The sequence below is a fragment of the Anastrepha ludens genome, chromosome 5 (assembly GCF_028408465.1).
Source record: "Anastrepha ludens isolate Willacy chromosome 5, idAnaLude1.1, whole genome shotgun sequence".
Taxonomy (NCBI): Eukaryota; Metazoa; Arthropoda; class Insecta; order Diptera; family Tephritidae; genus Anastrepha; species Anastrepha ludens.
Genome location: NC_071501.1, coordinates 121,013,481 through 121,036,394, shown reverse-complemented (window position 1 = coordinate 121,036,394; position 22,914 = coordinate 121,013,481). Strand labels below are relative to the sequence as shown.

The following is a 22,914-nucleotide window of genomic DNA, read 5'->3' as shown; positions in this document are numbered from 1 at the left end:
GCGTGGATACCAAATTCAGACATCGCGGCATACAGGTAACTCCTTTCCGTACTGTCGAATGCAGCTTTGAAGTCGACGAAAAGATGGTGTGTGTCGATTCTCCTTTCATGGGTCTTTTCCAAGATTTGGCGTATTGTGAATATTTGGTCTATGGTAGACTTTCCAGGTCTGAAGCCACACTGATAAGGTCCAATCAGTTGGTTGACGGTGGGCTTCAGCCTTTCACACAATACGCTCGCTAGAACCTTATAGGCGATATTTAGAAGACTAATCCCGCGGTAATTGGCACAAATTGCAGGATCGCCCTTCTTATGGATTGGGCAGAGCACACTTAAATTCCAATCGGCAGGCATGCTTTCATCCGACCATATTCTGCATAGGAGCTGATGCATGCACCTTACCAGCTCCTCGCCGCCATGTTTGAATAGCTCAGCCGGCAGTCCGTCGGCGCCCGCGGCTTTGTTGTTCTTTAGCCGTGATATTGCTATTCTCACCTCGTCATGGTCGGGTAACGGAACGACAATTCCGTCGTCAACGATTGGGGTATCGAGATCTTCACATTCTCTATGACATGCGCAGCTGTCACCGTTTAACAGGTTCGAGAAGTGTTCCCTCCATAATTTAAGATTGCTCTGTACGTCCGTCACCAGATCACCGTCTTTGTTCTTACAGGACAACGCCCCGGTCTTAAAACCTTCTGTAAGCCGCCGAACTTTCTGGTAAAATTTTCGGGCGTTGTTCCTATTGGCCAGCATCTCAAGCTACTCGCACTCACGTATTTCGGCCTCTCGTTTCTTCTGTCGGATAATACGTCTCTCTTCCTTTTTCAGCTCTCTGTAGCGATCCCACATGGCTCGCGTTGCGCCCGATCGCAGCGTGGCTCTATAGGCGGCATCCTTTCTTTCTGCGGCAGCATGACATTCCTCGTCGTACCAATTGTTTTTTCGGGGTCGCCGGAATCCGATTTCTTCTTCGGCGGCGGTACGTAGGGAACGAGAAATGTTGCTCCATTGCTCGCGCATGCCGGTTTGTTGGGCAGTGCTCTCCGAGAGCAGGAGTGAGAGTCGAGTGGCGAATCTTCTGGCTGTCTGTCGTGATTGCAGCATTTCGATGTCGAACATTCTTTGCGCAGGTAGATGTACGTTTTTTGCTGCACAGAGGCGGGTACGCAGCTTGGCTGCAACAAGGTAATGATCCGAGTCGATGTTGGGTCCTCGGATCGTGCGTACATCTAATACACTAGAAGCGTGTCTTCCATCTATCACAACATGATCGATCTGGTTTCGCGTTTTCCGATCAGGAGACAGCCAGGTAGCTTGGTGTATCTTTTTATGCTGGAATCTGGTGCTGCAGACTACCATGTTTCGGGCCCCGGCGAAGTCGATCAGCCTCTGTCCGTTACCGGATGTTTCGTTGTGCAGGCTGAATTTTCCGACTGTGGGACCAAAAATTCCCTCCTTGCCCACCCTGGCGTTGAAGTCGCCAAGCACGATTTTTATGTCGTGGCGGGGGCAGCGCTTATAGGAACGTTCCAAGCGCTCATAGAAGGAATCTTTGGTCGCATCGTCCTTCTCTTCCGTCGGGGCGTGGGCGCAAATTAGCGATATGTTGAAAAATCTGGCTTTGATGCGGATTGTTGCGAGACGCTCGTCCACCGGAGTGAACGACAGTACTTGGCGACGAAGTCTCTCTCCCACAACAAATCCGACACCGAATTTGCGCTCCTTTACATGGCAGCTGTAGTAGACGTCGCAAGGTCCCATGGTTTTCTTACCTTGCCCCGTCCATCGCATCTCTTGGATGGCAGTGATGTCAGCCTTTACTCTCACGAGGACATCAACCAGCCGGGCAGAGGCACCTTCCCCATTAAGGGACCGGACATTCCAGGTGCATGCCCTCAAATCATATTCCTTATTTCGTTTGCAGGGGTCGTCATCAGTAAAGGCAGTTCTCATCCGAGGCTTGTTAATTCTTTTCATTGGGGGGGATTTTTAAGTGGCGGGTCCCAAACCCAGCGCACAACCAGCTATCCTGGAATGCTTCGCCTTCTCACGTTAGCTCACTCCCGAACGGGTGTTCGGAAGCTACCCAGAGGATACGTGGGCTAATCCCGGCCGTTGTGAGCTGCTTGAACCATATGTAGAAGAATCGTCCTGGCCACTCCCAAGTGAATGGCGATCAGTAACTTTCCCCACTTGCGTGGACTTCTACACATGGAACCATCCTCCAACTTTTAGTTCCATTATTTTGAAATAACATAACTCAGAAACATTGCTCGGTTCGCTGCTTGCCGGCGTCAGTTTATACCTCATTTGGTCTCTTGAATGTAGATTAGGTCTTCCTCTTCCTCGTCGTCCACAAATGGGTTCACTTTCGAAGGACTGCCATGCCGGAGCACTTTCGTTCATCCTCGGGGCTTGGCAAAGACTATCGATTCCCACCCACATGAGACCCAGAGCTAAGAGGTAGTCACCCCATTCCCACATCCATTCTCCCTCACTTTCTCTCCTGGGCTGGAGTACGGTGTCGTACGACCCGTGCCGATACTCAACCTAGCTGGGGGCCCAGTCCATCAAATAACCCAGTCGCAAACGAAGTATACAGAATGCCCGGCGATCTTCTGTAGTACTCAGCCTTGCTTGTTCACAGGAGCGTCTGTGCGAGTGTACCTTCCATTGCTTCACACTCGTGTGACCAAAACATGTAATTTAGAGAAAAGACTAAAAACAAAACAGAGTCCGCAGCTCTTAAAAGACCGCTTTCAGCTTTCGCCAATGTTCAATTTTTGAGCTGTGACGCTACTAAGGCTTTGGCACGACCTGGCTTTGGCAATTCTCAGCAGTCAAAGGCGTTAGCCTTGACTATTTCCGATCGTAATCTTAATAGATTGAACGGGAAAGGAGGTTTTGTCAAAAACTTGCGTCCTTCTAAGCTGGCCTACGTAACGAAGAGGTAAGCCGGTCGCATTTTGCATAGATTTGCACTAGTCCTTATTAAGGCCTCATTAATTTGGGCAAAGTCCATCGATTTTGAGGGAACTAGCAGCTCTCGGGTGTACTAGGCAAACATCGAGGGGCCAGCGCCTAAGCGGCAGAGATCCTCTGAGGATCCGTATGCGGCAAGAAGGCATAATGGCGCTAAGCATTTCAGTATTACCATCGAAAAGTTATGGGAATTAATTCTGCCGGATTAACTGGATTAGTTGCTCTTAGTTCCTAAAATAATTCCAAATTAAGTTATTAAACCCGATTAACGCCACCGTCTGTTATATTAGTATTAGACCATCCACTTTATACGCCAGATCCTGCGCAGTGTGACTGCTGCAAAGATGAAGTCTGCATATTAAAGAGAAAATGATTTGAGGAAAGAAGTACTCGTAGAAATGAATGTAGATGGGAAGAGATACAAGGATATAGGAACGTATAGGTAGGATATAGGTGGTAATAAGTAAAAATATATAAATTCAAAATAAAAGTATGAAGTATTTCTCGGTACTTCACTCGCATCCCTATTCTTCTATTCTCTTCTAATTCACTACCTAAAATTTCTTTTTTTTAATTTTTTAAAGCCTTCGTAAAGAAGCTGCAATTGTAAAGGCCTAGCCAATTCTCACTGGGTAGCATAAACGACAACGTGTTGAATATTTTATCTCTAATGTACTCTGGTGCAGTAGTTTCAGCTGATGTGTACACTAAATATATCACACACACTCATGCATAATTAAATGAAAGATTAGCTGGTGTTGGCCAAGATTTATGTTACGCCTCAGTGTGTAAAGGGAAAACAAGTAAGAGGCAGAAACAATAAATATATTATTAAAAACTTGTTAGTCACTTCATTGACCACAATTAGTGGCTGAGTTAGAATGTGAGTAAATGATAGGTATTTATGCAATGTACATTTGTTTAATTAGCTTTGAGTGATATCATCACTTTTGCTTAATAGGTAGAAGTATTTAATGTAAGTAACGAAAATAGCTGTTCTTTCTGGTTTTAGCTCACCATTTCAGGTTTTTGTTTGATTTTAGTTTGTTTTATTCTGTGTAATTTTACATTCCTTCGAAAAACCCTCTTTATGTGCTCTCGTTGCTTTTAAAGTCGCGTAATTGCGAGGAATTTAAAATCGATCTGTCTTTGATAAAAAAAAATCTTAAATAATGGCCTGAGATTAATCAGATTAGATTCTTTATGAGGTTTGCTTCCATTTGACTAATCCTGAGTATCAGCGTATAACTTTTGGGAGTTTCCTAAATTTTTGTTTATTTTTACTCTTCACTTTCTGGTCTGTCACTTCAGCAGCATTCCCCATATACAACAACCCTCCTACACTCTTCTTGCCCTGCCTAAGTTAAAGAAAGAGAATGGCAAACTAAAATAAGATGTTAGAACAAGAACATATCCATTTGACGGCTAGAAAGACTGTCTAAGAGCTAAACCTCGAAAAGCAGTCGTAAACCGACAGCTGGCATCATGCACGCTTCATGCATAGCATGGAAAACCGTCATTGACTTCAAGCTCACGTTTCCAAAGGGTCATCAATGACTTTCTAAGCCACTATCGCAATTTTCGACATTTTTTGTATGCATGACACCCAGCAAGACATGTCACTCATCATGTCATGCATATTTAGTTTTCATTCTAAGCTGTTTTAGTCAGTTTATTGACTCAACCCAAGTATGATGTCATCTCTTTTCTTCATTCGACGACTTATCATGCATATTGCCCGATCCTTTATTAGATACATTTAGAGTGACATATATTATATTATGACATCTAATATTTTCCCTTTCTCTTCAATCAACGCACTCGTAAGCCTTTAGAACACATTCTACATAACAAAAACTGTTTACAACAGTATAATTTTATTTCACCGAAAAAAATACAAATTTAGTGTTGGTTTTTTTTTCAAGTTTCAAATAAAGCGACCCTAATAAATCACTCGATTATTTTTTCGTTGAAATAAAATTATGATGAAAAAAAAATCATAATCTTAAATATTTAGCTACTTGCTTGTCGTGCCTATTTTCAGATATTTCAAGTGAATCGATAACGGGTTGAGTGATAAGTCATCGCAGATCAGTTATTCGTAAACTTTTCCAACTTTTTAGAAAATGGCGTTCATGGAGGGACTTACGGGGAAACAGATTGAAATCATTTTCCAAATCCAAGCTATTTATAGTGTATTGATTTTCTCGGAAATTACAGCAATGACTTGGTTAAAGGCACTTTATTCGAATGTATAATAGATTAAAAAAAGAAACAAGTAGAAAATGAAAATAGATTAAGCAAATTAACTAATAAAAAATAAAAATTTTGATAATTAAACGACAAAAATATATACTTCCTGAATAACCCTTATTAGGTAACAAAGTAATACTAAAAATTTCGATAGTTGAAATTATGATTAACAAAAAAAATTCAATGAGCATAAGACCTACTTAGAAACGTAAAATTATTTTCAGACCTATGGAGCTTTTTCTATCTCAGAGCATTACATAAATTAAATTATCCTTGAGGCCACGTATTTTAAAGTTCGCTTTGCGTTTTCTTATTTTTTAAGTTTCAAAATAAGCGACCCTAATAAATCAATTGATTATTTTCCTAAGCAAATTGTCAAAGAATCATTCAATTATTTCCTCATTTAATGTAATTTTTAACAATTAATTATTTCTTATCTTTCAGTCGCCAGCACACCAGAGAATATACCGAAGCGTGAGCGTGACGATCCACCCACCGGTGGCAGTGGTACGGTTTGTGGCAGTGCAACCCCGATTGGCTCAACAAGTGGCAGCGTAACGAGCGAGAGGCGCTCAAAAGCAGACAGTCCCACTGGCAGCAATTCTGCCGGACTGATAGGTAGCGCTACGAGTGCATTCACGAGTGAGGAAATAAGCAGCACAACAACAACCACAGCAGCGCATGCATCAAGTAGCACAGTTGAGAGCGTCACTATCAATGGTCAAATTGGAAGTGAGTTGAAATTATTATTAAAACAAAATGCACAATTAATTTTAATAATTCGCGTAGAAGAGACACATTAAAATGTATAGAGAGTGCCACGTAAACACTTTAATACAACACAAATTAGTCTGTAAACGAGGCTGATATATTTCTAATGCATCTTTAAGCCTACTTTAATTTTCTAAGTCAATTTTCCAAGTGCTAAAACGCAAGCCACAAACCGATTTTTATTTCTCTGGTCACCTAAATCACCAGCCTTCTTCCCGAAAAATATTAATTTCCATTAGTTCTTGTTGTTGGAGCAGTTTAGTGGCTAGACAAGCAGCCGCATAAATATTTTGAGAAGCTGTCGAGCTTATATGAAACGTTACTGAAAATCCCAAAAAGCCCATTTAACTATGTACAACATACTTTGCATGCCACCAGCTATTGTGCGCTGTGGCGTATACTCGACTTTGTTGGCTACTATCAATTTGCGTAAAACCAAATATCCCAACATCATAGAAAAGGCATAACAATAAATCGCATTTGGTTTAACGCCAAATAATAAAAACGAAAGGATAAGAAAAAGTAAAGAAAATAAATGGTGAAGTAAACACCAGCGCCGCCTATAATGGGCGTTGATGTAATTTTAGCGGACCATAACTGATTGGATGCGTTGATGTATGCATGCTCGCATGCGTGCACATGCAAACCAAACAGACAAACAGAAGCGGAATTAAAACAGATTCACGAGGAGTATGCAGCGGGGTATTAAAATAAAAGCAAAGGGAAATTTGGATTGTTTGAGCTGTATGCCATTCGCGGGGATAAACCCAAAAAGCATTTATATTGCACGCTTTCAGGCGAAATCGGTAAATTGATTATATTGGGTTAAAAAATTTGCGCTTCAGAATAGTTGAAACAAAGGAAAAATATTCAAATACAGAGATATTCGCGCCAGCTCTCAGTGGTTATGGCAAATTATGCTCATGGAATCTACATTTGCAACCTTTTTGTGCCTTGTGAACCTGAAAGAGGCTTTCGATTATTTTGAAGTAGTAGTATAAGTTAATAGTTATTGTTCATATAATATTATAATTAAAAAAAACGATATAAGAATAAATTTTCAAAACATACTGAATAAGTTGAGGACCAACTCTAAATATGATATGGACCCAACTGTTGTGGTAACGTCAAGATGGAGGGCTGAATGTCCATGCTTTACTTCTCTTGACTTCTCTAGAAGCTGAAAACCCCCAAAAGTCCAGAAACTTTAAAACACGTATTTTTGGAGTTCCACGCACACAGGAAGAGGCTATGGAAATGGACACGGCAATTTGTCATATTCTTTATCCCACACTCTGATATGGATAGGGTGCAAAGGACTCAAACCATGGGTCATTGGCAACCTCTTCCATCTAATCTACTCTACCCAAATCTAAGTTTTTCTGCAACTAACATTATCTTTTTCTTCTTGATTGGTGCGATTTTGGCCGAGTTTAACAAATCGTCGTTTCTTTCTCCTGCAACCCGGTGCCAGTTTGGGAAGTGAAGTCAAGTCCTTCTTGAACTGAACGCAGAAGAGGCTTTCCTCTTCCTCTGCTACCACCGCTTCGAATACTTTCCGAGCCGGAGCGCTGGTGTCCATTTGGACGTCAAATTTACGAAAAAGGATCCGGGGAATTGACATTTAATTTTTAGTCGAGTCAAGTCTTATTATACCAGACCATTTTGTAAAGTTTTTGACCTTCATTTTAAAGAATAAATAAGTAGGTATAGTAAATAACATACTCATAATATTATTCAAAATTTTTCTCTTTCTAAAAAAAATCGTTGAGGCGCAGTTTATGTTAAGTCAGCAGGTTCACATAGATCTGATTTATAGATAGTTAGATAGGTAATGACCGGCATGCGTTGCTCCGTTGCTTTAAGGCAAAGTATACTCGTACACAAAAAAGGAGTGAGCAACACAACAAATCAACAGATTTAGAAATAAGCGCGACAGTCGTCGACTACACTTCGTACCGAATAGTTGTGTTAATTATCGCTGCGTTACTTCTCTCTCAGAGTGTTCTTACTCTCCACGTGCTTAGTGCAATTGACTTTCCTATTATTTTCTTGTTGTGAAGTGCAAAAATACAAATAAAAGCCTGAAGTGTTAATTTCTAATGGAAAATAATATTCCGTTCCCCTCGGGGAACCGATTTGACATACTATCTGATAGTATGTCAATTCCCCCCAAATCGAAACGAAAAAAAACAACCAGTGCAAATAAAGACCTTTACCCATCCCTACCATCGCCAGTTACCAAAAGTGTTAACCAAAATGATCCAAAATTCATCACTATAAAATCCTCTGACGAAAACAACAAAATTTCTAAGTATAGTGTGTTCGCTAAAAAGAAAGCCCTTGACGGAATAAGTACATAGTACAGCTCCGTAAGCATTCTCAAGGACGGCAGTTTATTAGTACTTACAAAATCTAAAAAGGTGGCTGAAAAGTTCATAAAATGTAAAAATCTTGGTGGCTTATGCCCAATATCTGTGTCCCTCCACGAATCTCTCAACACGTGTAAAGGTACCATTTATGACAAAAACCTAGCCGAAACCGATGAAAAAGAAATTATTGAAGGCCTTAAATCGCAAGGAGTCGTAGATGTCTACAAGTTTACCAAAAAAGTGAATGGAAATCCAATGCCAACAGGACGAATGGTTCTTACATTTGACCTTTATAAAGTCCCCCAAGATATCGACGTTGCATGGTATTCCCTAAAAGTAGAAGAACATTTCCCAACACCAATGCGTTGTCGTAATTGTCAGCTTCTCGGTCACACTACTAAAAAATGCAACAACAACACCACCTGTGAGGTCTGCAATCTCCCCCCTCATACCCCTGAACTATGCCAACGCAAAATGTGCGCCAACTGCTTTGGTTCACACCCCGCTTCAGCTAGAGGCTGTCCTAAATACCTTGAGCAAAAACAAATATTGAAAATTAAAACACAAAATAAGTGTAACTTCAACGAAGCCAAGCGGCTATTCAAGCTACAAAACCCGTTTTCTCTCAATGGAAAACAAACGTATGCATCCGCAATAACCGAACCTTCCCCTGTCCTACTAACCGGTACAACCGCCGAAAATTCACCATCTCATCCTATCTCAAAAACAACAACTTCTGACACTTCTCAAAATACAGCAAATAACATAAACACTAATAAGCCACCCGCACTCCCTTTACCCAAGCACTCACTCAACTCAGAAGATAATACCACAACACACTTCGCATCTCTCTCCCCCAACTTTCTTAAAAATAACAAAAGCACTACAGTACAAGAATCATCATCTCTCGTAACACAGCCGAACACAACTAGCTCACTTACTCCAACATCTCACAGCATACGATCACATAACTTGAGCTCGTTTACAATAAACAACTCAGACATGAGTGCCCGGGCACTCACAGTGCATACGCCTCACATCAGTGCAAACTCTTTTAATAACTCAATCGAAAATCCAATTGATCGCACGATTACAAATACTATCAATTCCTCAGAAACTCTCTCTAATTACCAACTGCCTGATGACTACATGAATTATGTACATTATCAACTCCACTCTACGTCAGTCTCTCAGGTTCAAGTTGATGATATAGAAATAGATCACGACGAGCCTACACTATGAGCTGTTTTCATTTAACAGCTTTTATAGTGAATTATAATTAATAATATACATTATGGTACTTTATATTCTACAATGGAATATTAAAGGATATCACAACAACTACCAAGATTTAGAACTCTTAATAAAAGATCGTAGACCCCACGTTATATGTATCCAGGAAACTCACCTTAAACACAATTACCTTCCACATCCACCAAAACAATACTCAGCGCATTTTCATAATTTCCCTCATATAACTAACGCTAAGCAAGGCTGTGGCATACTAGTGCACAATAGTATCCCACATAAAATCTTAAATATCACCTCTAACATCTCAGCAGTGGCCGTAGAAGTTAATCTTCAATATCCGGTAACCATTGTATCTATATACATTCCACCACTCCAAAAGTTTTCGGTCTCCGACTTGGAGGCAATCACCTCATCAATTAACACACCTGTTGTTCTAGCCGGAGATTACAATAGCTGGAGCCCCCTATGGGGCTCACCTAAAGCCAATCCCAGAGGTATAGTAATAGAAGACTTTATACTGAGTTCAAACCTATGTGTACTTAACAACAATAGCCCAACACACTTCTCTACACACAATACTTTCACACACGTAGACATAACTTTGTCGTCACCCCAATTACTCCCACTTACAACTTGGTACACGTTAAAAGATTTACACAACAGCGACCATTACCCAATAATCTGCTCGATTTCATTCCCTTCAAACAATTCTTACAAAAACCCTAAGCCAGCTAGATTCAATACAGCTAAGGCTAACTGGGATAAATACCTAGTCGCTCTTAGCTCCAACCATCTACCGGAATTTACGCTAAGAAACACTAATAAAGAAGCAGCGATTATCTCAAAAGCAATTAGAAATGCAGCAAATGTAGCTATACCAACAACCTTCCACCCATATAGATCAAGGCAAGTCCCATGGTGGAGTCCCGCTTTAAGCGATCTCCATAAAGAAAAAGTTAAAGCCAGGAGGGAATATCAACAAATAAGAACTCTCGATTCTTTGATTAATTTTAAAAAAAAGAACGCCCTATTCAATAGGGAAAAGAAATCGGCCAAACGTAGTAGCTTTGAAAATTTTACGAAAGAAATTAGCCCAAATTCCGCAACAGCAACTATTTGGAAAAGAATAAAAACTCTCACAGGTACATATAACCCCATTAGCATTTCACCTATAAATATAAATAGTTCAAACATTACAAATAGAAGCGACATATCTTTCGAATTCGCCCAACATTTTTCAAAATCTTCTGAAAATTCCAACTTCCCACCGCAATTCATCGCTTCTGCCAGAAACGTTACCACCATGCGCGCAAACGATAATACCGACAATCTACCAAAACATCTCGAGACCGATATCAATTTCAGTGAACTGGAGTATGCTCTAAAATTGGTGAAAGGTACCACTCCGGGATTTGACAAAATTAATTACGAAATGCTAAAAAAAATACCGAAACCCACAAAGCTAAGACTACTCCAGCTCTACAATTCCATTTTCGACTCCGGAGTGATTCCACAAAGTTTTAAGACTGCCACAGTCATCCCAATACTCAAACCAAATAAAGAACCAAACGACTTAAGAAACTATAGGCCCATTTCACTAATTCCGTGCATGAGCAAAATCATGGAAAAAATAATCGCTACAAGGTTGATGTGGTATTTAAATACCAAAAAGCTTCTATCTCCATTCCAAGTAGGATTTCAGTCTGGGAAAAGCACCTTAGATGCACTTCTCTTTCTCGATCACCACATATGTAAAAATCTCACAAAAAAGAATCACATTTCTATCCTTTCCGTAGATTTTGCCAAGGCATTTGACAACATCGGTTGTCACGTGGTCTTGCAAAAACTACAGGAATGGCAAATCGGCCCAAAAATTTTTGAATATGTGAAATCATTTCTGACAAAGAGAAAATTTCGTTGTAAAACAAATGACACCTTTTCCAAAACATTCCCCCTCCACAATGGAATTCCCCAAGGCTCGCCATTGTCGGTCACACTTTTCTTGGTGGCATTCGACGACATAAGCAGACTTATGAGTAAACACCGTAACATCAAGCACTGCTTATATGCCGACGACCTTTACCTCATTTCCACCCAAACAAAAACCTCAGACATTGAAGAGTCTTTCAATAACGCCTTAAATGCCATACACAACTGGTCACTACCATCGGGCGCCCTAATCTCCTTAAATAAATGCAAACATTTGCATATTTGCAAAAAACGAAATTGTAGCGAAATAAATCTCAAAAATAATAACTATACTATACCTAACAATAATAATATGAAAATATTAGGTGTAACATTTGATTCCAAATATAACTTTAAGTATCATTGTACTAATATAAGGAACGCACTAGCTACCAGGCTGAACATTATAAAATATCTATCCTCAAAAAAAAGTTATGTACATACTAACACCTTAATCGATATCACCAAACTAACAATTCTGAGCAAAATTGACTTTGGATTACAAATCTATGGCTCCACCTCTAAAAATCACCTCAAAATGATCAAAGGCCCTTACCATTCTGCTGTGAGAAGAAGCCTAAGAGCATTTAGAACTACACCAATAAAGAACTTGCTAACCGAAGGGGGCTTTCAGACAATCGAATCCAGAATAAAATATCTCAGAAGCCGTGTAATTTACAAACTCTACTCCCACTCACCAAACGTACTAAGTCGTGAAATCCAGCTACTTAACAAACGAAAAACGGCCATAAAAAGAAAATCCGCCTTATGTGAGATAAAGGAACTTGCAGAATTTCTCAAATTAAGTTTTTCCCCACCAAAACTTACGCCAGCAAAAATCCCACCATGGGAACTTGACAGCAAGATATTTATAAATGAGTTGACACTCCACCACAAAGACAAGACATGTCAATCTAATTTTCAAAAGCTATACACTAGCATCGTTACTCCACTAAAGCAGGAAGGATGGAGCTTTCTGTTTACCGACGGGTCAAAACAAAAAGACGGTGTATCATTTGCTGTTACAGACGAGAATGGTCTAACACAGTCCCACGGATTACTACCACAATATGCAAACATATTTGACGCAGAACTACAGGCATTAATCTCAGCACTACAAATGGCCAAAGAAACCAACAAATGCAACGTGATATGTACAGACAGTAAATCGGTATTCCTAGCTTCCCAAAAATTTCACATAAGAGACAGCCCATTACAATCTGTGCAACAACTACTTATGAGCGCATCACCAAAAATAAAACTGATGTGGATCCCATCTCACTCAGGCATCTTGGGCAATGAACAAGCAGACCTAGCTGCAAAATCCTCGTTAAAAGACTGTCTTCACGTCTTCATGCCATTTGATGTGAAGTCACTAAAAACCTATTACTCTAACGCTCTACGTAAACATCTTAATGAGGAATGGTCAACGTACACACATCCATACAAAGATATAAACCCTCTCGGTGCACAAATCAAACTTCCAACCAACACTTCAACACGGGCCAACAGATGCTTCATACGCCTCAGATTGGGGCACACACTTATAACGCATGAATATATTTTGCAATCGAAATCTCAACCCAAGTGCCACTTCTGCAACAATAACAACCTAACAATTCAGCATATTTTATCAGATTGCCCAAATCTTCACGCTCAACGCACTCAATCATTTCAAACACAGAACACACTCCCGCTAATCCTACGACACCCCTCAGAATCTAATATAAGACTAATTGTTAACTTTCTTAAAGATATTGAAATGTTTCACTTAATTTGAACCTTTAGTAATAAGTATTATAACCACCTCAGAATCTAATATAAGGCAAATTGTTAACTTCCTTAAAGATATTGAAATGTTTCACTTAATTTAAACCTTTAGAAATAAGTATTATAACCATATGACTAAGCCGATAGCCTTGGTAGCTTGTGCTAAAAAAGTTATTTTGTAATTTTAATTATAGATAACAAATAAATAATAATAATAATAATAGAAATAAGCGAGCATACATGGCACAAAAAAACTGTAAAGAGCCCCTCTTATTTTTAAAATTTGAGTAGTTACGAAGATAATTGAAAATTTAATTTCGTTTGTAGTCTGATAGAAAACATTTCAGAGTTTTAAAGCGAAAAAAACTGCACACAAATCGCTGAAATCATGCTTGCGTTGTTGCTATTTGAAAATTAATTTTATGATTTTTCAACACATTTGGGTTTATAGACACGCTTCTTTTTTTAGTCAATACAATTTATGCACCAAAAAGCCTTTCAGAAGAGAATAGCTTCAAAATACAAAGAACTCTACATAAATCTGAGCATTCTAAGCATAGTTATTTACATACATACATCTTTTTCTAACTTTTAATAGGCCTCTACTTTTCTCCAAGCTGCTTAAAATTGCATGTGTTTGAGCGTTAGTGAGATATACAAGTTTCATACTCCCTAGCGGCGAATCCGACTCGATATCTTTGTTTTTGCTTTCGCATGCACATTTTTCGTCAATGTAGTCGCGTCGAGTCGATGGCCTTTGTACATAGTTTCCAAGCAGGTCCTTCTCGTAACTCTCCTTCCTTTTCACGATACAAAAATTTCCGTATTATTTACATATTTAGGTACATATTTAATTTTATGCTTCGTTAGTGTACAAGCAAAAGTATTTATTTCAATTTTTCTGCCCGTTTGAACAGCTTCATATCCATATAATTCTTTTTGTTCGGTTGCGGCAGCGCGATTCTCAATTGAAATAACTAAATTGACTTTTATTCGCTTTTCATTCCCCGCTCCTGGTCCGATTGGCTAAATAAATGATGCTTCCCATCGGTGGTAACTTAATTTTTTCTAGCTTTTGGGCAAATTTTGACAAATACTCAACAGCAACATTTAACCAAAAAATTCGATATATCTTTGTGTGCCGGTTGCCGTAGATGAGTATGTTATTGTCCGGTGGCTCGATGCAACATCAACAATATGAACACTGCAACTTACTTATATTGAAAACAATTTTTTCAATACACACCACCGAAGTTAATCCTCAAACAATTTCCGTTTTGACTTATTTCGGGCATTTATTCTATGTTGAATTTTCAGCTTTAGCGTATTAAGAGACGCACAGTGGAAATATTTTTGTGGCACATTTTAATCCACTATATCTCTCTAAAATGGGTTGTTTTGGGTCTTTCCTAAAAAATAATCAAACAATACGCCTGTATGGAGGAATTGGAGAGCTAAAACATTACACAAAAATGTTTACCGTTGTTTTTTTTTTTTTTGCATAGGACTATTGAACACAACAAATACATATATCATATAAGAGAGAGCGTTGCCCTAGTCTATATTTCTGTTATGTTGGCATTCTCTTCATGTAATGTAAACAGAGGATTAACAGTACAAAAGCAAGTATGTACATTTGGAAATGTAAAAGTTTCGAATAGGAACTATATCCCAAAGTTAAAGTTACTCAAATTCGTAGATATTGAAATTTAATTCAAATACCCAAACTGTTACCCACAAAAACTGTATTGTTAATTAGTGAAGCTAATAAGGTTTTGGTTTTGTGCAACAAAATCAGTCTACTGGCAATTTATTTACGTTGAACCAGCGAATGTTGGGTTTGCAGTTTTCGAAGGTCAAGCGAAGTTAAGGGTGATAAAATGAGTGTAGAGCGCTTCGAAAAGGTAGGCGCAAAGCGAAAGGGGGAAGCTGAATTGAATTTCAGTTAAAGTAGAGTTTTGGTAATTTAGGCAAAATCAACAGGCGCTTCAAGCGTGAAAAATTGTCCCAACAGATAATTTGGGTGAAGTAGAGAAGTTGGATTAATTCGAACATTGAGTTGGGTGCTCGTCGCGCGTTTCGCGGGGTGTTTAGGTACATACTCACATATTTATTTATTTATTTATTTATTTATTTATTATTATTGAAATACCCTTTCAAAAGCTTTAGAAAATCTGGATCCTGGTATCCAAACAATCCTCCGTAAAGGCAGCTGAATTCGTTAACGTTGATCTGCCCGGAACAAACCTACGCTGATTGGAGCATAACAAATGTTTAACGGCGAAGTATACTATACACTAAAATAATTTAGGAAGTGCAGTTTGCTTCGAAAGAGGCCTACAATTTTCAATATTATTTTTATGCCCACTTTTATCCATCAACATCCTTATTAGTGGATGGCTTAAGCTAATTTATGCCAACAAGAACCCCATCGTCAGTCAAATTTAATTTCCCGAAGTTGATGGAAGCAAAGCGAATGGGTCTGGTAGTTAACGAGGATAAAACCAAGTACCTCCTGTCTTCAAACAAACAGTTGGCAAACTCGCGGGTGTCGACACACGTCTCTGTTGACAGTTATAATTTCGAGGTTGTAAAAGACTTCGTTTATTTAGGAACCAGCATTAACACCGATAACAATGTCAGCCTTGAAATCCAACGTAGAATCCCTCTTGCCAACAAGTGCTACTTTGGATAAGTAGGCAATTGAGCAGTAAAGTCCTCTCTCGACGAACAAAACTAACACTCTACAAGGCTCTCATTATGCCTGTCCTAACGTATGGCGCAGAAGCTTGGACGATGACAACATCCGATGAAGGGACGCTTGGAGTGTTCGAGAGAAAGATTCTGCGTAAGATTTTTGGACCTTTGCACGTTGGCAACGGCGAATATCGCAGACGATGGAACGATGAGCTGTATGAGCTTTACGACGACGACATAGACATAGCGCAGCGAATAAAGATCTAGCGGCTACGTTGGCTGGGTCATGTCGTCCAAATGGATACAAACGCTCCGGCTTTGAAAGTATTCGATGCGGTACCAGCTGGTGGTAGAAGAGGAAGACCTCCTCTGCGTTGGAAAGATCAGGTGGAGAAGGACTTGGCTTCACTTGGTGTGTCCAACTGGCGCCGGTTATCACGAGAAAGAAACGACTGGCGCGCTTTGTTAAACTCGGCAAAAATCGCGTAAGCGGTTATAGCGCCAATTAAGAAGAAGAAAAGATGGAAGTATCTAAATCAAACAGGATATCTTCATGAACAAAGTCAACATCAAAATTGCCTCTGTGATTATTCTAAATTTTTTTCCCCCCTCACAATTTTCGCAATCCATCGCAATTTGGTTTCGATTAACCCTAACCTAACCTAACCCGGTGGGTTGTCCCAGTATGATCTTCTTTGGCTTTCCTCTACTTCGGACTAGTACACTTTGCTAGGCCATACAACTACTCTAGGCTTATAAAACGAGATCCCGCCCCTTTTCCTGACTTATTTATCTGTCATTTCGCTTCCAGTAATTCCATATGCAAATTTATTTTTTTATAGCTCTGAAACACTCATACACAACATTCGGCACAAAACTTGACGTTGTTATTATATTTTTGTTTTGTTCCAAATAATTATTTTGAATTATTTATTAAAAATGCATTTATTGGAAATTCATTCGCAGGGCACGGCTCTCTCACCATCGTGAGACGTTCTAATAGCCGCAAAAGCTTCATACAACTTGACGCACAACAACAAAGTATTCTCACATCACCATCAACTGCTGCAACAACACCCATAGGTGGTCCTACGCATCAACCACAACAACAACAACAACCATTTGCCGGCATAACCGCCGACTTAGCTGCTCAATTGCTCTCCAGCAGCGACAAAAAGGGTCAACACCCGCTAAGCAATTTTCCCGCAGCATCAAACACTGACAATCGCTCAAAAGATACCAACAAAAGTAATAACAGTAGCAGTAGCCGCATTGAAGCTGAGTCCACCATTCCTGCGAGTGTTGCACCAAGCACCGGGATCGCGGTCCAACAACTGCTGCCCAATTTGGCAGAAGTACGAGTGGGCCAAGCCAACAACGCCACTGCTGGCAACACGAACAGCAGTAATACAACCGCAGCCGCTGCCGTCGACATTAGCCACTCCGGCAACAACACAAGCAGTAGTGCTGTCAATAGCATCAAAAGCACCAGCATCGTCAAGGCCAACAACAAAATGCAATCATCACCACCGAATTCACCGAATGCCGCCGATATAAATGAGGGTTTGCGCGATAATGGGGAAAGCGAACGCGCGTCGGAGGTAACCGTAGCATCGGGCGTTTCGGACACTTCGGCAGTGTGTCTCGACTTGGCCACTGAAAATTTACCAGCTGTCGATACACCGGACGCATGCGATAAGGCGGCCGTGAGGTGAGTGCAAAATTATGAAATTAAATTTATAATAAAAAAATACATTTGGGAGGTTCTCTATTTCTCCCCAACAAGTAAAAATAAAATATTGAAGAGTATCATACAAGATTACAGTGTCAAAGAATAATAACTAATAACTGGCACAGAGTTGCGTTTGTTGTGCTACAATTCATAACTGGAAAATTGTTACTTTTAGTGATGGCATCAAGTTCGAATAAACGTATTTTGCGAAAAGATATTTCAATGTTGGTACCAAATGAGAGGCTTTCGAGAAAACTTTAACATGGGTTGGCACCCATATAAAAAATTAAATGATTTTTAATGAAAATTAAATATTAGTGAAACGCGTGCTGAAAGGTTTAACACTAAACTGCTTTTACATAGGGTTGCCACCTATATAAAAAAATTAATGATTTAAATATGTCAGTCACTTAAAATATTACACCCAATTCGTAATTTAAGGTATTTAAAAACACTTTCATCCTTAGCCTAGCTCAAAAATTAATTGTTTTAAAGCGGCAGTTAAGTGATACAGCGCGGAACGTTTGACAAACCTAAACCTAAGCATATTTCGAAACAAAAAAACCTGAAATTATAAAAAAAAATTAAATAGGGCTACCACCAATCCAAACAAAAATAAATAACATATTTAACATAACAAACAAAAGTTGTTTGAAAAAACATTAATTTAGAAAAAAAATTAAATAGGGCTACCACCTATCCAAACAAAAATAAGTAACATATTTAACATAACAAACAAAAGTTGTTTGAAAAAACATTAATTTATAAAAAACTTTACTAGTGTTGGCACCTAACTAAAAAAATAATTAAATAAGATGCTTAAAGCATATTTTGGAACAAAAGTTGTTTGAAAAAACCTGAATTTATATTATAAAAAACTTTGAATAGGGTTGCCACCTCTCTAAAAAATTATAAAATAAATAAGATGCTTAAAGCATATTTTGTAGCAAAAGATGTTTGGGAAAACTTAAATTTAATGGACTATGAATAAGTTCGTGCGGTTTTACAACAGATGGCGTAACTTGATTATTATTCCATCGATCCACATTTCCAAACATTCATTGGAGAGCTACTGTCGTAAGGCACAAACGTCAGTATAAGTTTTTTATTTGAAGCGTAAACAACAATATTTTTACCACACTTGGAAATGTCGAATTTCGTGCCAAATAATGTGTTTTTGCGGGGAATTCTTCTTCATTATTTTAATATGAAGAAAAAAGCAGCCGAAAGTCATCGTATCTTGGTGGAAGTTTATGGTGAGCATGCTCTATCTGAGCGAACGTGCCAGAAGTGGTTTGCACGCTTTAAAAGTGGTGATTTTGGCTTGGAAGACGAAGAACGCGAGGGTGCGCCGCCAAAGTTCATGGATACCGAATTGGAGGAATTGCTCGATCAAGATCCGGCTCAAACGCAAGAAGAGGTTGCAAAAACTTTGGGAGTTGATCAATCAACCATTTCCAAACGTTTAAAAGCCATGGGAATGATCCGAAAGGTAGGCCATTGGGTGCCGTATGAATTGAAGCCAAGAGACGTTGAACGCCGTTTTATGGCATGCGAACAACTGCTTCAACGGCACAAAAGAAAGGGTTTTTTGCATCGAATTGTGACTGGCGATGAAAAGTGGGTCCATTACGACAATCCAAAACGTCGGGCAACGTATGGATACCCTGGCCATGCTTCAACATCGACGTCGGCGCAGAATATTCATGGCCTGAAGGTTATGCTGTGTATCTGGTGGGACCAGCTGGGTGTTGTGTATTATGAGCTACTGAAACCGAATGAAACGATTACGGGGGATGTCTACCGACGACAATTGATGCGTTTGAGCCGAGCACTGCGAGAAAAACGGCCGCAATACGCCGATAGACACGACAAAGTTATTTTGCAACATGACAATGCTCGGCCACATGTTGCACAAGTGGTCAAAACATACTTAGAAACGCTCAAATGGGATGTCCTACCCCACCCGCCGTATAGTCCAGACCTTGCGCCATCCGATTACTATCTCTTCCGATCGATGCAACATGGCCTGGCTGACCAGCACTTCCGTAATTACGATGAAGTCAAAAAATGGATCGATTCGTGGATTGCGGCAAAACCGACCGAATTTTTCACAAAGGGAATCCGTGAATTGCCAGAAAGATGGGAAAAAGTAGTAGTAAGCGATGGACAATATTTTGAATATTAAATTTGTAACCATTTTACGTCAATAAAGTTTCAAATTTCGAAAAAAAACCGCACGAACTTATTCATAGTCCTATATAAAAAAAATTAAATAGGGTTGCCGTCTATCCGGAAAAATAATTGAGTAAATAGATGTTTCGAAGTGAGGATTGTTTAAGAATGATTTACGCAAAAAAAATGTTGGGGAGGGTTGCCACTTTTTAATAAAATTTTAAATTTTTGTTTCCAGCTTAAGCGTTTAACGACTAATTGCAAAGTTACTTGCGAACAAAATACATATATACATATGTATAAGGTGGCGCAAAATTGATCATCCAATTTCTTTTATTTAATAAAAGAGGCATTGAGTCATGGAATTTTTTTTTTTGCAAAGCTAGTTTCGAACGAAATACATAATACAAGATGGCGCAAAATTAATCATCCAATTTTATTTATTTAATAAAAAAATTATTGAGTCACGGAATTTTTTTCTTTGTTTTGCTCCATTCCTTATCTTTTTGTATACTGCAACTGTCTAACACCTGGGCTGCAAAGTCCCGAACCTAACACATATATGGCACTAGTTTCATTTCATTCGCCTCTTTTTTAGTTAGTACCAACCTCAAAAATACAGCTATTAAAATTTCATGATATTCTATCCATTAGTTCGTGTGTTATTGTACTAAGATTGACGCTACTTTTCTTATTTTCAAAACGATAGGACGATTAATTTTGCACCACCTTATTTCAAAAACGTTTCAATGTTTCTCTCCTTTTTCTAATAAAACTCTAGAGTTTGAAAAATTTGTCTTCCTTGTTTCACTCCTCTTGGGAGCACAGGGGCCTGTAGATGGAAAAATAAAAAGTTATATATTGAATTAATGATTATTTAATTATTAATAGTTAATTTATAAAATTGCAATACAAAAGAGGCTTAACAAATGTAGATTATTTAGGATAGAATGATTTTTGCTAGTTAAAAATTATAATTCAACTGCAAAGAGGGAGATTTAGACAAATAACCATAATTTGGCTGACTACACCGAGTTTATTGCCCAACATTTTTTCATAATTTTCAAAAACTATTTTTGTTAACATGGGTAGGGAGCAGCGGCCACAATCTTTAATTTTTAATTTTAAATAAATAATTTTAAAATTAAATCATTTTTCTCATTTAATAGGCTAAAGTAACTTTATTCTTATAATTAGAACGAAATTTCATTAAACCTTTAAAACCTTTTAACAAAAAAATAATAAAATGTTTTCTGTTTTACAGATTGCGCTGCTTATTGCATTTAATAAATACCGGCGAAATTTCAAATGACATTTTGCAACGTAATCTTCATTACGCGGCACGCGTACTCGAAGCCGTCTTCCTCGACGAGTCCAAGTAAGTATTTCTGTTCAGAGTTAAAACTTTTGCCGACTTAGTGAAATGAAAGCACTTTAGAGTGCACAAACTTTTCTATATAATAAACATGAAAAAAAAAACATTAAATATTTGTAATTGCATACGATATATAAGCCAAAAAGCAGTTAAAGGCATAGTAAAGAATCATTTCAAAATTAGTGAAGTGCAGAAATGATCTGACTTAAATTTTAACAGGAAAAAATTTAAATTTATTCCACAGCGAAAAACAAAATTTTTAATTTCACCATAAAGCTTATGGTGGATCATTTCTGGCACTTTTCCATAAAGAAAAAAGATTTAATTATTCAGCTCGAACCACCCACAATTATGCATTCTTAATTGAATATTCCAAAATCTACGCATTTTCATAAAGAACATCAATAAGTTATGTACCCGCATTTTACAAGTCCAAAGTAAGCCTCACAAATTTACAAAAAAAACAGCTTCTTTGAAATCAGGTTACAAGTTTAGTTCCGCACCCCGTACGCATTGACAGTAAGATTTGATAATCAAAAAAAAAAAAAGATTTTAATAATTACTTATACTTTGCTCTCCAAAATCATACAAGTTGTACGACAGCTGGCTTGCGTAGCATTTTTGTAGAAAAATAGGCGCTTACAGACTGGCCACAAATGAGCTTTCCTTAGCTTCACAAATAGTTAGTACGCGATTTACATATATTTCAGTGATTTACCAAATCCGTTAGGTCAACAGATATGTGCCTTGCTGCTGCAGCACTTCAATGAAACAAATACTCGTACATATAAATATAATAAATATTTGTATCACTCTGTGTATCTCACCTACTTGAATTTCGAACTATCACTCCATTGTGTCTCATCGTACATCCTTCATCATTTTAAATGTATAAGTGTTATTTGTGATTATTCATACACATACATGCATATGTTTACATACTCACTTGTCACTAATTATATAGTAACTGTTTTCTGTTACCATCACCAGTATTTAGTAAGCCTCGATTTTGTACCTGATGTTGTACGAAAAAAAATAAAAAATTATGAGAACTTTCACAAAACTTCTGAATTTAAACTTAAATGTGAAAGCTTATCTAACTGATATATTTCTAGTTGTGTGTATATCAGAAAAAATTGTATTGTAGTACTATTGATTTCTCTCATATTTAATGTTTTTTCGTTTTTTAATAATGCTCAAACAATTTTTTAATACGAAAATTTTCACCAAACTTTTCTCCATTTTCTATTGTACTGTATGTATGTGTATACATATATGTAACTTGTGCCATAACTACATAAATCGAGAAGAAGATCATCTGCTTCTAATGAATGTTCCAAGAGGGGATCTTCTTCTAAAATTACCGCTCAAACTTCTAACGCAGAGTAAGTGTTAGTTTGGCTTACATACACACATACATATGTAGCTACTCAATTCCGTCCAAGATTTTATATAAATACTTGCATTTACGAACTCATAACGTTAACCACATGCATTTTGTATATAGTTTTGAGTGTGTATTATTTTGTGTCCAAAAATGTCTAGTAGTCTCGAAAAATGTGTCCT

General features: G+C 38.3%; 2 protein-coding genes across 2 annotated transcripts in view; both read left to right on the top strand.

Moving 5' to 3' along the window:
• The first annotated feature begins 3,875 nt into the window (after positions 1-3,875).
• Positions 3,876-17,531, top strand: LOC128864869 (merozoite surface protein 2-like). Its single transcript, XM_054104627.1, has 4 exons — positions 3,876-3,882; positions 5,682-5,969; positions 17,033-17,427; positions 17,505-17,531. The coding sequence occupies exons 1-4, from the start codon at positions 3,876-3,878 to the stop codon at positions 17,529-17,531; spliced, it is 717 nt and encodes a 238-aa protein (XP_053960602.1).
• The window catches only part of LOC128862862 (dual specificity calcium/calmodulin-dependent 3',5'-cyclic nucleotide phosphodiesterase 1-like), a 123,745-nt gene continuing 106,516 nt past the window's right edge, over positions 5,686-22,914 (top strand). Inside the window, exons 1-3 of the mRNA XM_054101645.1 lie at positions 5,686-5,969; positions 17,033-17,777; positions 21,238-21,351. Coding sequence (XP_053957620.1) covers positions 17,581-17,777; positions 21,238-21,351 — 311 coding nt within the window. The 5' untranslated portion in view covers positions 5,686-5,969; positions 17,033-17,580. The remainder of the gene's footprint in view (positions 5,970-17,032; positions 17,778-21,237; positions 21,352-22,914) is intronic.